Raw genomic sequence first — 13125 nt, 5'->3', positions numbered from 1 at the left:
GCTCCTCTCTCCCCATAGCCATGAAGGAAGTAGGAGGAGTAAAGTGAGGAGGATGTGGGTTACACAGAGAGAAACTTGTCCCTGATTCCACTGGGAATTCAACATTAACCTACCCTCTCACTGCAGTGATAATCCAAGCTTTTGGCGGGGGCTTCAAGGGGGAATAAGAAAGAAGAAAGATGGACCGTGTCTAGAAGATGGCTAAAGCTGCTTTAGAGAAAGAGCTGTGATGCAATAATTTGTATAGCAATTTAAAACTGGTCCACAGGCCCACAGACTGACAGAGTTGATTTAATTTACATTTTAAAGGTCATTGGTTTAACACATTGAAAACAAATTTAGCCTTAAATATCAAGCTGCTAATAGTGGCTGTGTATGCTGCTTTCTATGTCAGAGTTCCTCAAGGCACCCTGGAGTTTGTTTCGGTTCCTTACAAGTAGAAGTTACCCCACTATGGCATAACTTTAACCGATCCTTAGGAGATTCTAACTGGTGTGAACAGTTAGTGCTTTTTATTTGGTTCGTTACAGGTGTCTTACTGGTTTTTGCATAAGAAGCTCCTGTCAGTTATGATGGTCTAGGAAATACGTGGGGCCCTTTGAGCCACACTCTCAGCATCAAATCAAAGACCAGAAGGTGACAGGTTCAATACCACATGGTTACAGTTTTACCAGGACTGACCTTGACACAGTACCACTGCTTTTCCCAGACCCAGTGGAATTCATACTTCTCCCTTTCTGATGAAACTGAAGTCTTCTCTCCTTGGCCAAGATATTGTTGCTATAAATATAATAAGATACTTTAAAACTCGATTTTCTATGATCCCTTTTTACTTTAAGAAAGGAGCTGACCCAAACAGGTACATACCAGTTTTCAACTTGAGCATCAGGTTCATGTAGATGATTGGCTACAAGTAATAAACAAACAGACAGACAGATGGACGAACAAACAGACAGAGAGCACAGCTGTTAGAAGGAAATGGCACAATTATGGAGAAGACAGGTTATCTACATCATCATGGTTGGCTTGTGGGGCAATAACTGCGCCAGCAACTTTTGGAGGTGGCGTTGACTTTCTGGCAATGCAAAACTACTTCTAGCTGAGTGTTTAAAAATTAAGAAAAAAAAATCTATAAATAATCATTAAATTTCTGGAACCCGGCTGATGCGTAATGAGGGAAATGAGCAGCATATAGTGGTGTATGTAGTGCTATTAAATTTCAAAGCTGTCAATCAGGAACATCTTAAAAGTAAACGGGACTGGGTGCCATTAAGGAGAACCACAGTATTCACATAATTCTTCTGTGATTTTAAAGTTAGTATTAGCCTTTTGTGCGTAATGTGAAATGCTCTCCACCTTTCAATGTAACGTTTTCTTTAAAAACTTCCTCTCAGCTTTAACCTAGATTAACAAGGTCAAAGCAAACAGAAGCCAAGGTTTAGAGTTAATTTCATCATAATTGTAGAAAAACAAAACAAGTAAGAGTAACAATCAAAATGTCTACTTCAGCAGTTGATTTTTTTTTTCATTTCTGATGTGCAAGGCTGTGAGAAATTTTTTTGTCTTTATACTTCCTACCAATAATATCATTTGATACCATGAAACCTCCCAGACAGACATCAAAAGCGTCAAATGCATTGCTTACAGGGATGCTGATGTACAGCTCCATAAAGGACCGACAAGATTTTTAAGAGAATTGACTTGAAAGGAGGAAGTTAAAGTTTTCAATTATTCTTTGAAAAACATATTGACAGAGATAATGAAAATATGTATTCTATACTTTCTGATGCTAGACTGTTCTAAATAAGTAACTCATCTTACAAATGGAAATGCAGATCTAAAGAATCAAGGACACTAAACTCAGTGAATAAATTCATTACATCATAAAATAAAACAAAACCTAAGGGCTCAGTCATGGTGGCGGACACCTGCAACCCCAGCACCAAGGCAGCAAAAACCAAAGAACGGTAAATCTGAGGTCAGCCTGAAGTTACACAGGGAACTCAAGGCTACTTGGCTACACAGTACAGACCTGTCTCAAAACAAAGTAAACTACCTTGTATAATAACAACAAAATCGCTATAAAAGAGAAACCTAGCTTTATGGACTGGGAAGCTTTATTGGCACCTACAAAGAATTTAACGACATACTTTTACAGTTCTAAAGCAACTTGAAAGAGGCACCAGCATAAGGATCTGACTTCTAACTCTATGTGGGCTTTGTACTTTAATCTTTAACTGTCAGGAGTTAAAAGAGGGGAAATATAAGGAGAAAGACAAACCACAGCTCTAAGTGTGACATGAGTCTATGTCCCTAAACCAAAACTAAGCTTCAACTTAGTTTTTTCCTGCGTAAATATTTAAGCTCCCTTCTGTCTTTGGGACAGTTTTCCTCTCATTTATATCACCATAGTTTTGTCATAAACAATTCCTCTGCACATTTAAGTTAGGCAAGATGGTATTTCAGAGACGTCCAGACAGGAATCCTACAGGGTAAGGCAGTGAATGTGACCCACTGTCAAGGCCTTTAAATACAACTCCAAGATCCTTCGATTTGACAGTTCTTCCTTCATTTCTTAAGGTAACTAAAACTCCATAAAGATATAGTTCCTCAACAAACATACCTTCAGCTCCCAGTGACAGGTCATCTTCAAAGCTTCCTCCATTTCTCAGAAGCACACCTAAAACAGAGGGTGGAAATTCAGAAATCACCCCCCTTGCTGTGCTGTTTCCCACTAATCCCACTACCTTATGACATCATTAATTAAATAAGTCTACTAAGATATTTCACAAAACCTAGGAAAATATCTCAAACCTGACTACGCTAAAAAATTTATTTATATTATGTCATTTCAAAGAGCAAACAAGCTTTTTCTCCGTTGTAAGGAAACTTGGTTTGTGGCCAGGTAAATTTTCCAGAATTTGGGGGTTATACTTTATATTCCCTTATGCCTCTGAAGACATTTGATTAGACAAACTACTTCATCAAAGAGTTCCGTAGAAAACTAGATCCCAAAGCAGCCAGTCCTTACACCTTCATGGTATGTCAGGACCTTGAGCTATATTTTCCTCACACTGTGAATGCTCCTCCTTCACCTTGTCATCATCTGTGCATTCTTGTTGGACCTGGAACGTGAGAATTCTGTCTTGCACAGATGCAAAAATCCCAGGTGTGGCAATTTCAGTTAGCACAAGCAAAGAAATGCTACACTAAAGTTAACCTAGCTCACTCACCATATATTTTCTTTATATTTACACATCACAGTCTGTATTTAATCCGTCTTTATAATATCTAACTGGGCAATAAGAACATAAGAATGGCATTGTGAGGAGCTTTGGGAAACAAAGTTACTGAAAGTTACTTACTATTCTTTTATGGCTTATGACAATATTTTCCCCTTTGGGCTTCTAGCTCACAATGGCAAATTATATAAACATGATCCTCACTAGTGCGATTCACACAACACTTTCAGCTAGAAGACAAAGGAAGGTTCTCACTTCTGAAAGAAGGCAAGGCTCTCTTACCCTTCGGCGTACCGCTGCTTTGTTCATCCAGCGAGGCTCCCAAAGGGGTGCTGCAATCACAGAAACCCGGGAGCCTGAGTCTTCTGAACAGCCATCTGCAGAACTGTCCCTGGGTAGCCTCACTAGAGAGCTACAGCTACGGACGCATCCTAATCAACTCAGCACTCCTCCCCAGACACCAGGAGTGTGAGCGGCTTACTTAAGTACCATCCTTCTAACCAAGCAGGTACCTGTTGCCAGGTCAGTTTACCAGCAAGAACTTAATCACAGCTCTGCTCTGCAGCAATTAAGAGCTGGAATGGACATAGCATATGAAATGAATTGTTATTTTCTTTGCAAAAATGGGGGGGGGGGNGAGAGGGGGGAGAGAGAGAGGGAGAGAGGAGAGAGAGAGAGAGAGAGAGAGAGAGAGAGAGAGAGAGCGAGCTAAAGAAACATTTCGCTGCTCAATCCCTTCTACCAAAACAAGCCAAAAAGAACAACAACAAAAATACAAAGCCAGGATTAGAAGAAAGCACCTTCTCAGTGGTAAGTAACTTCACTTAGTAAAACAAAACATTACAGGCATCAGGAAGTAAGCTCAAGTTTTTAACTCTTGCCTGTCAATGGAGCTGGCAGCTCAGAGCACCACCTAGGCATCCTCTCCACCTCCACAGAGGCCTTTCCTCACAAACACAGGGAGCATCACTGTAACCTTTTAAACTCTAACAAGCACACATTCCCCTCCCTTAACTTTGCAAAGTCCTCAGCTCCCCTTGGAATGGGAGTCAAGGATCAGCCAACGCTGACCTTTTTCTCCCTCAAGTTTGTAGTTCAAACAGAAATGTCTCCCGTGTTGTTTTCAACACACAAAGATATCTTCACTTTTCTCAGCTTTGTGACTTGAATTACAGAAATATTCTTTTATTCTTAAGGTTCTGGTCTGTGATACAGACTTCAGTTTCTTAGTAACAGTTCATATTTCCTAACATTAGAAGTGGGGTACAATCAGCTTCAAAGACATGCTGCTCAATGCCAATTACAAACGCAAGCAAATCCCTAAGGTGGTTCTGTGAAATTCAGTGCTTTTGAGAATTGAGTTGTAGAAGAATCACCAGCAAGTACCATATGTGCACTGACAGAACTTCAATTTTAGGGTTTTGCAAACTTTTCACATTTGTATCATTAAAAGTCTTTTTTTTCCCTCCTGGTAGTTCTTTCCTTAGTTGGGCCCAAACACAGTCTGTGTCCACATGTCTGCCCATGTTGTTCTTCACTAACAGAAAATGGCAGGTAGGCAGAACGTAACTGGCCTCCTTCAAAAGCAGTTCTCTACTTCTGGACACCTCCCTCCATATCCCACCAGAATCTCCACTGCTTCTTAGACATTGTGTCAAGTCACTTGGTTAGTAAATAAATATAGTGATCAGAATAAAGACTCCACTGGAAAAGAAAAAACATGACATCTTTACCCAGAATATGGATAATAATGAGGAAACAGTATTGCAGAATTTACCAAGGGAGGAAAATGCCTTTCAGATCATCTGCATACAATGTACAAATGATGTTAATGATCATCTCAGGTACACACAAAAACTGCTTGTACAATGAACAGGAGTAAGTATAAGAACAAGAAAGAAATCTTCGAGAGGTTTCCTTAGATAATTATATAATCTGTGCTCATTAAGTTTAGCAATGATACTTCTGGAATTTTCTGGACCAATCCTGAGTCCTGGTCAGTGTTCGCATTACACTACTTCAGTTATCTAAAAACTGTTTTTATTTTCCATCTCCTTGATATGATTTCTTCTACAATCTCAATTCCTATATATCATTTTGTAATGTGATTTTTCTCTTGTTCTTACATGTGAAAAAAAAAATCCTTTGGCTATTCCCTTGAGATAAAAACACGAGAAATTTTAAGACCTGTTTTAAGTGTAAGCCAGTAACATATTAAGGAGTGAATTTTAAATGAGACCAAGATGTAAACTCTAAAGCCCTGAATAAACGCAAGGACAGACCACTCTCTTCACTCCTGGACGTGGACACTTCTGAGAGGCTGCTTTAAGTTCTCTCCTAAAAAGGTTTGAAGATGTACATTTAAAATCTCAGCCTTCTAATCAAATACTGTTCTGCCGGTGAGCCCCTGGCACACAGTATAGTATTGTTCTTCGTAAAAGCCATATTCTTGTAATTTGGAAATCAAGGGGTTAAACGAGGCTGGTGGTTAACCTAAAGATGTCTTGAAGCAATGTATTTGCCTCTGTGCATCTTTAAAAGGGATGTCTATATATCCCATAATATTTCAGACAAGTCTATGACCCCTGGGTAAAATTCTGCAGTTAACAATGAGTATGGCTCCAGACTGAGACAGAGACAGCTTATTGGTCTTTACAGGGGAAAAAAAAAATAATCCCATATGTGAGTCACTTTCAAAAAAAAAAAAAAAAAAAAAACAACCAAATAATCCCTAGGATAAACATAATTTGAGAAAACAATAATATGCCCAGAAGCAAATGCCAACAAAGTTTAAAAGCTATAGTTTTTACACAAGTTTTTCAAAGAGGAAATAAACTGGGAAAAAATAGTAAAACACACTTTACTTTAGTCAAATTTACATGTAATACAACCCATCTCTTCTGTATTTTTATCAAACATTTTTGTGCAGGTTGCCAAAAGTACGTAACTAAACAGACTCATAAAGCATGAATGCCTTCAAAGCTCCATTTCCTTCTGTGAATTCCAATGCCATCTGACAAACCCCTGTCCAAGGACTTAAACTCCAAGGAACAAGTTGGCTAGTTTTAATAGGTCCCCAGAGAGACTTAAGGCACACAACACAAATTAAACCCCAGTTAGTGTAGTTAAGTAAATTAAACTCGTCTATAACACGTTTGAAAGGAAAAATGACTCCGTGCCAGATATGCAGATGCCAAAATAAAGAAAAATAAAACGTCCTGTGAAACATCAAAATTCTTTCAAGAGAAACCACGACCAGCCAAAGTAGCATCACTGTGACCTGTTTTAGTTTCTGATCTGCTGCTGACATCATGCCCGGACTGCTGAAGTCGTAACTGTAAAGTCAACTTGGTCACCAAATAATCAGCGGCCACAGCACTTCCAGTTCTAATCGCTTCTAGAAGGAAGCTATCGGCCGGCTCACTTTCCGGTTCCTAGCTTACAGCGGCCACGGGACCCAGAGACGAAGTCGAACCCCTCGCTTCTCCCCAGGCAACCCCCGCTTTACTTACCGGCAGTCTTTGAGCCATATTGCGATCTTCTCGTTGGGCACGTTTCCTGTGGGAGTAGAGCGAAGGGACGGACAGCTCGTTAGGGACCCCAAACATAAGTACTCAGAGGCTGTGCCCTCCTGACACTCCCTTGCAGGAGAATCTGCCCGGGGCAACCCACAGCCTCGAGAGCCTTCCCGGCGCCCGACCCAGGGGAGCCAGCCGGCAGCCAGGTGCACATGCTGGCGCTGAAGCGCGGGTCACGCGCGCATTTAAAGTTCGGGGGCGTCCGGTCCCCGCGCCCGGTGGCACGGAGCACGCCACCTCCCCGATCACACGTCCCTGTCCCGCGCACCGACCTCGCCCCGCGGGTGCCGGCAGCTTCGCGCCTGGGAGGTCCTCCTCGTCGTCCTCGTCCTCGTCCTGCGTCGTCGTCTCTGTGGACAGATCCTCGGTCTCCGACGCCTGCCAGGAGCTGCGGCACTTGGCCCAGGCCTTCCTCCTGCGACTCGCCACTTGCCACTCCAGTTCCTCCTCCGCCTCCGCCGACAGGGGTCGGTTCATGGCCGCGCCGGGGGCTCCGCGGGCCCAGCCCGAGCCTGCGCGGGACACAGCGGCGGCTGCGGGGACCCCCGCCGCTGCTGTCAGCGCCCAGCCGGGCAGGGGGCCCGGGGGAGCCAGAGCGGGCGCCGCAGGAGGAGGGGACAGGGAGGGGGGAGGGAAGGAAGGGAGGGAGGGGCGGAGGGCCGGCGCTTCACGTGAACCCGGCCTGGCGGGGCGCAGGAGCGCGAGTGGCTCCGGCGAGCCGGGTAGGCGCCCAGCGTCCGCCCGGCCCGGTCCCGCCCACTCGAAGACCCCTCCCTGCCTCCTTTCTAGCCACGCCCCCCGCTCATGCACAGTCCGGCCCCTCGCAGCTGTGCGCCCCGCCTACGAAGGAGGCCACGCCCCCTTCCGGTGGCGGTCGTGCCGGGAGGTGAGGACGAGAGTCGGGGCGGGGTTCGGCCTGACCAGCTAGGAGCCGAACCGCCCCTTCGCGGTTGCCTCAGGAAAGAGCCAGATTTGTTTGTTTGTTTGCTTTACAGCCTTTCCTTCTCTCAACTCCTCTCTCGTCCAGAAATAGAGGTAAAGTGCCAAGGCCAAGTCTCATAAAACACCCCCGCGTGCAAACAAGTGACTGGGCTGCTGGGACTTAATCAGTGTGGGATGCTTACAGGGTTGGGCAAGGATGAAAGAGACATGAGAGTGTACTGTCTGCTTGTAAAAGCTTCCCCTGGTGTTGCTCGCACGTTTGAGAAACCTGTGTGTCCTGGTTATGTGAGGCATGAAAATGCAGTGAGAAAAAAATGGATATATCACATTGAAGCTGCAGACAAAAAAAGGGAAGTGAAGAAAGTGACCTGGGAGTGTAGAGAAAGCTAACTGCTTGGATTTGGGAGTTAGAAGAGGCAACCAGAAGCAGGTAATGCCAAGCTTCTGAAACAAGTTTTAAATTCCACCTTCCTCCCTCCCCTTTATCATACTTGTATCTCCTATGAGGAAAAAAAGATTAAAATTCTGTCCAGATTGAGACAAAGTGTTACATATGAAACAATGAATGTTCTAAACCATCTACACACAATATAGAAAGCTTCCAACATTTTATTGTGCATGGCTGAACTCTGCAAGCAAAGTTAGAATAGTTTTTTGCTTTGGTCTTTTCTTGACTAAAAAAAAAAAAACTTTTACATAAATAATATTTTAAGGAAGAAATTTTCCATTTGAAATATATTTACAGTTCATAAAATCCAAGTTAAGTGTGCATTCATAACTGAAGGAAATAGTTTTTGGAACTCAGAATGTAAAGTGTCCTTGAGATGAGATGGTACCTAGTTTCTTGTGCAGGCCCTTGCGCATAATCTATTTCCCTTTAAAGTAGCACAGGCACCTTCCTGTCTTTGATCCTTACTTCTTGGTAAGTACTTCATGGTCCATATGTTTGATAGTTCCCAATACATCATTAACTATTAATAGAAACAACACCTCCTGATGGTTTATCAATATCCTCAAGATCAAATCCAAACTCCAAGCTGGCTTCCCAGAGCCATTCCAGCATTATCATGGCCCTCCTGCACTTACAGTGAACTGTAAGGGGAGCTACAAGGATGGTACCAGCCCCCCAGTGGCTTGACCTTTCACTGGTAAGGGATCATTTAGTTCTTAATATGTCTTAGACTTTCAGGAGTTCTATATTAAGGGTGAAACTACCTCTTTCATATCCTTCCAGTGCAGCTGCCTGTGGAAAAATGAGACAGATGAAAAGAAGGTGCCTAGAGAATTGTTGGTGTGGTTGGTCAAACGCTGTAGAGGACACTGGCTCCAGTGGTTTTATCCAGGGCCCTGTTGGATTCTGTCCCATCCCTCTGCTGTCTCCAGCTTCCACTCTGCCGCATCCATGTGCTGTGGCTGGTTCTCTGTCCTTGCTTTTTAATTCATTCCTGTTCTGTCTACTACCTGCATGAACCAGCTGATCCGGAATGTCTTTACTCAGTGGCTCCCCCAGTTCCCCAGTCACGATCACATCCTGTTTATACAGTTCCTTGATATACAACAGAATATATACACTGTTCATTGGGGGGGATGAATTATGCAGCAAGTAATATGACTAGATTCAGACAATATGTTTAGTTTACCAGCCACTTTGTAAACATGAGAGATTATGGACCATATTTTAATATCTTTCATGTATCCACAATACAATGCTGAGTACTAAGTACTCTTGAGGCAATATATCTGTTGCTATTGTTCTTCTTTAAATGAAACAAACTTGGGTTTTGTCTGCTTTGTGTTTTTTCTCCAGTGCTTTTTTTTTAAATTAGTTTTGCTTGTACTTTTAGAGAACAAAGAATTCTGGGAAAAGGCAATAATGAAGTATGGCTTATAATTTACAGGTCATTCAATCACAGCCAAAGAAAAAGGGGAGTAAGCCCAATAAAGTATCATTAGAATAGAGTATAGCAATTATAAGCTCTGCATTAAGAATATTGTCTCATTTGTTGATGCTTATGAAGAAGGGAAATACAGTTATATTAATTATGGATATTTTAACCTGACAAGGTAGAGTGGAAAGAGTAAGGCCTTTGATATCAGATTAAAGTTGAATGTTTTCCTTCTATTTTTACACAAAGCTCATCTCTCTGAATATCGCTTTCTTCCTATGTGAAATTGCAGTCATAACTACCTTCCCAAGTTAGTGCAAGGGTTTTAAAAGCTGAAGTAGGTATTCACTAGGGCGACTGCAGTTATTATGTTGAAAGACAGAAAAATAAGTTAATTTCATATGGAAAAATATTATAATACTAATGAATAGCTTCTTCTATTTCCATTTTTATGTAAATTGTTCCTTAAAAGTATAATAGATTCAGGGAAGAACAGAAAACATACTGCGATTAAATAACAAAGTTTTAGGTGGAAAAGCTTCAATAGTAAGTGATATATAATATAAAATTTCTAACTTTAGCATAGGCCTCAAAATTAGAAAATAAGATATATTTTGAGTACAGTTAAATTGAGGCCTTTTGGTTCTAACTAGAACAGTTAACAGTTTAACTAAAACTGTTTCAGTTATATTTATGTAATCAAATTTGTATTAAAAGTCTGATCTGAATAGCAGAATTATAATTATATCAAATAATTTTTACACATTTTTTGGGATAATACCACATATTGAATTACTGTATTCTCCACTCAGGTATATAACTCAAACCTGCTTTGTTTGACTTTCCAGACTAGTAAAAATTTAGTAGTGATTGGATTGCCTTTCCTTATTGGAAACACTAGTATAGCAGAGCCACTTGCCATGTCTATTTTCTGTATCTCATCAAGTCCATATCAGAGGGAAAGGGCTGAATACTAGAAGAAAACTGCCTTAGAGATGATTTACTCAACAGTCCTGAACTTAACCCACTACAGACTTTCTGAAGTTAGGGCATTGGAGGCTTGCCGCTTTTCCCACTGTTCTGGGGTCACATTTGTTGAATAACACTACTCTTACCCTCTCCACAGTGAGTTCGTAGCCAGCTGTTTTGTTTGTGTTTGTTTGTTTTTTCACTGACTCTGTTCACTCTTGTTTCTGAGCAACAGGTAAGAATGTCCATCCATTCTTCATCCACAATGGAGAAGCAAGATTACATAACAGAATAAACAAGCTTCTTCCTTTGACCTGTTTTGTGAATTCGTAAACTGCTCAACGGAGGCTTTGGAATATTCCTACTGGATATATGGGACAGCTACATGGAAAGGCTAAAATATTTGTAATCCATCTGTGAAGTCTAGATCCTCAAGTATAGATTTATCTCTTCTCTTTCTCCTCCGTGTTGCCTGAAAATGTTGCTCTTAAAGATCTCGGACATTTTTAATCATATAAGGTTTTACATAGGTATATGGGATCTGTATCCAATGCCTAATCCATGACAGTATTTACTGATAGGAGTTTTTCTGCAGTATATGACAAAACAGGATAATGTCCTAAGTTCCCAGGTATTAACACAATCCTGTAATGTGATTAATTTTTTGAACCACATTTTCTTTCTAATCTGATTGTTTTCAAACACTTGTATTTTTATATATGATTGAGTGGGATTTTTCACACTAAAACCACTTAGAACTTAAAAATTCACTATATGTAGGTTTACATTTATGTATTCTTATATAAAACTTTTCTGTGCATTTTATGGAGATGAAAAAAAAAGAGGTCTTAGTGTCTCGATATACCTCACATCTATCTAATACTGGTAGATTTTAAAGGCTTTATGAGTACAGTGTTCATCATGTTTGTTTCACATGTGAGCATGCATGAGCATGAACATGTGCACTAAATGTACACACAAACAGATACATACACATATATAAATGTATATTTATATATAATATTTATTATGTATTAGAGAAAATCAGTTCTTTGACATGTGCCTGATCCTGAGAAATATGAACTCTCCTGGCTTCTCCAAGCCCATTTCCTGCGTCTAATCTCCTTTCTGCAGCTACTTCATGTCCACTGTAGAACAAACAAAATCTACATTCAGAACAGGACCCTTCACAAGTTCAATGGAGTTATTTTGGGTGAGTCATTGAAAACACAGTACAAAACCTTTCCTCACTCACCAGAAATGCATTTTAAAAATAAAGCCAAAGTGAACAAGGCTTGGCAAGTTTCAGAGTAAAATGGGGAGAGAGTGGGGCTTTTGCCAGCAACAGACAGGATTTTGGCTATCTCTTAACTTCCAACTCCATCAATTCCTTTTGTCACCACTAACCAAAAAGTGCAAAGTTGAACAGGTAAGACATCAGCATAATGACATATCACTTCAACTAGCACCTTCACGGCAGGTCCCCTGCAGAGCCCACAGTGTCTTGTAGCTCAGAACAGTTTTAAGACTCCTTTTGTGTCTTTCTTTCCTGCAGAGCTCTGGGGCAGATACATTGAGAAATTGCTGTCTTCAGGCTTTTTGACAAATAATTAAAAAGTAATATGTAAGTGTAATATCTCTTCCTTTAAAATAGCTTTTAAGTGAGGTCGCATGAAAGTTAATCCAGCAACAAAGTATTGGACAAAGTAGAACTATGGAGACAGAAAATAAGCTAGTTCCTAAGAAAATTTTAAGTTGAATTTTATGATAAATAAGACTGTGTAATAGTTTTGTGAACCTGAGATACTTAACATAGAGGTATTCAAGATTTATAAATCACTGTGAATTACTTCCTATTAACCATATTACTCACCCAGTATTGTGAAGAAATCTTATTGTCCACAAGGCACTGCAGATCACACGCACAGGTACTCACATCTCATAAGTGAGGAGAAACTCAGAATCTACAAGGAGATATGAACTCTGGTTTGTTATTCTGAGTTACAAATATTTGTGCATGTCAATACGTGGGTATATGCATGTGCATGCAGGTGTCCCAAAAAGCTACAAGCTTTGTGACCCTCCTGAGGCAGATGGTGGAAACAGAACCCTCACACCCTTTACAAGAGCAGCAAGGTCCCTTAGCCACTGAACCATCTCTCCAGCCCTGAGGAGATATGTTTAAAAAATTATGGTAACTAAAAACTCTTGCTACAAAATTTCATAATGTCTAAATCATCAACAGGTTGACCCAAATATTATTGTGAGCTTATTAATGTATACTGTAGAGGATCCTACAGTACGAAGTATCCTGTTTACTCTTTGGTTTTTGGTTTAGTCCCTGGGAGCCTTGGAGGGTCTGGTTAGTTGATATTGTTCCTCCTATGGGGTTGCAAACCAAAGAGCACACATTGGGGGGGGGGGTACCATGCATGGCTCCAGCTGCATATGTAGCAGAGGATTGCCATATCTGGCAACAATTGCAAGGGAGCCCCTTGGTCCTGTGGA

General features: G+C 41.1%; 1 protein-coding gene across 2 annotated transcripts in view; it reads right to left on the bottom strand.

Annotated features, from left to right (window-relative positions):
• Positions 1–12509, bottom strand: part of Itprid2 (ITPR interacting domain containing 2) — a 42423-nt gene extending 29914 nt beyond the window's left edge. Inside the window, exons 1-7 of one of the 2 annotated variants that reach the window (XM_029536308.1) lie at positions 12491–12509; positions 7093–7353; positions 6755–6800; positions 3525–3574; positions 2624–2680; positions 868–907; positions 682–780 (exon numbers count right to left, since the gene is read on the bottom strand). In XM_029536308.1, coding sequence (XP_029392168.1) covers positions 682–780; positions 868–907; positions 2624–2680; positions 3525–3574; positions 6755–6800; positions 7093–7297 — 497 coding nt within the window. In that variant the 5' untranslated portion in view covers positions 7298–7353; positions 12491–12509. Of the gene's footprint in view, positions 1–681; positions 781–867; positions 908–2623; positions 2681–3524; positions 3575–6754; positions 6801–7092; positions 7524–12490 lie in introns of those variants that run through there. The other variant, XM_021193197.2, reaches the window with a different exon arrangement.
• Between the last annotated feature and the right edge of the window lie 616 nt (positions 12510–13125).

Source organism: Mus pahari, chromosome 3 (genome assembly GCF_900095145.1).
Source record: "Mus pahari chromosome 3, PAHARI_EIJ_v1.1, whole genome shotgun sequence".
Taxonomy (NCBI): Eukaryota; Metazoa; Chordata; class Mammalia; order Rodentia; family Muridae; genus Mus; species Mus pahari.
Note: the sequence above shows the minus strand (reverse complement) of the source record. Positions and strands in the feature narration are given on the sequence as shown.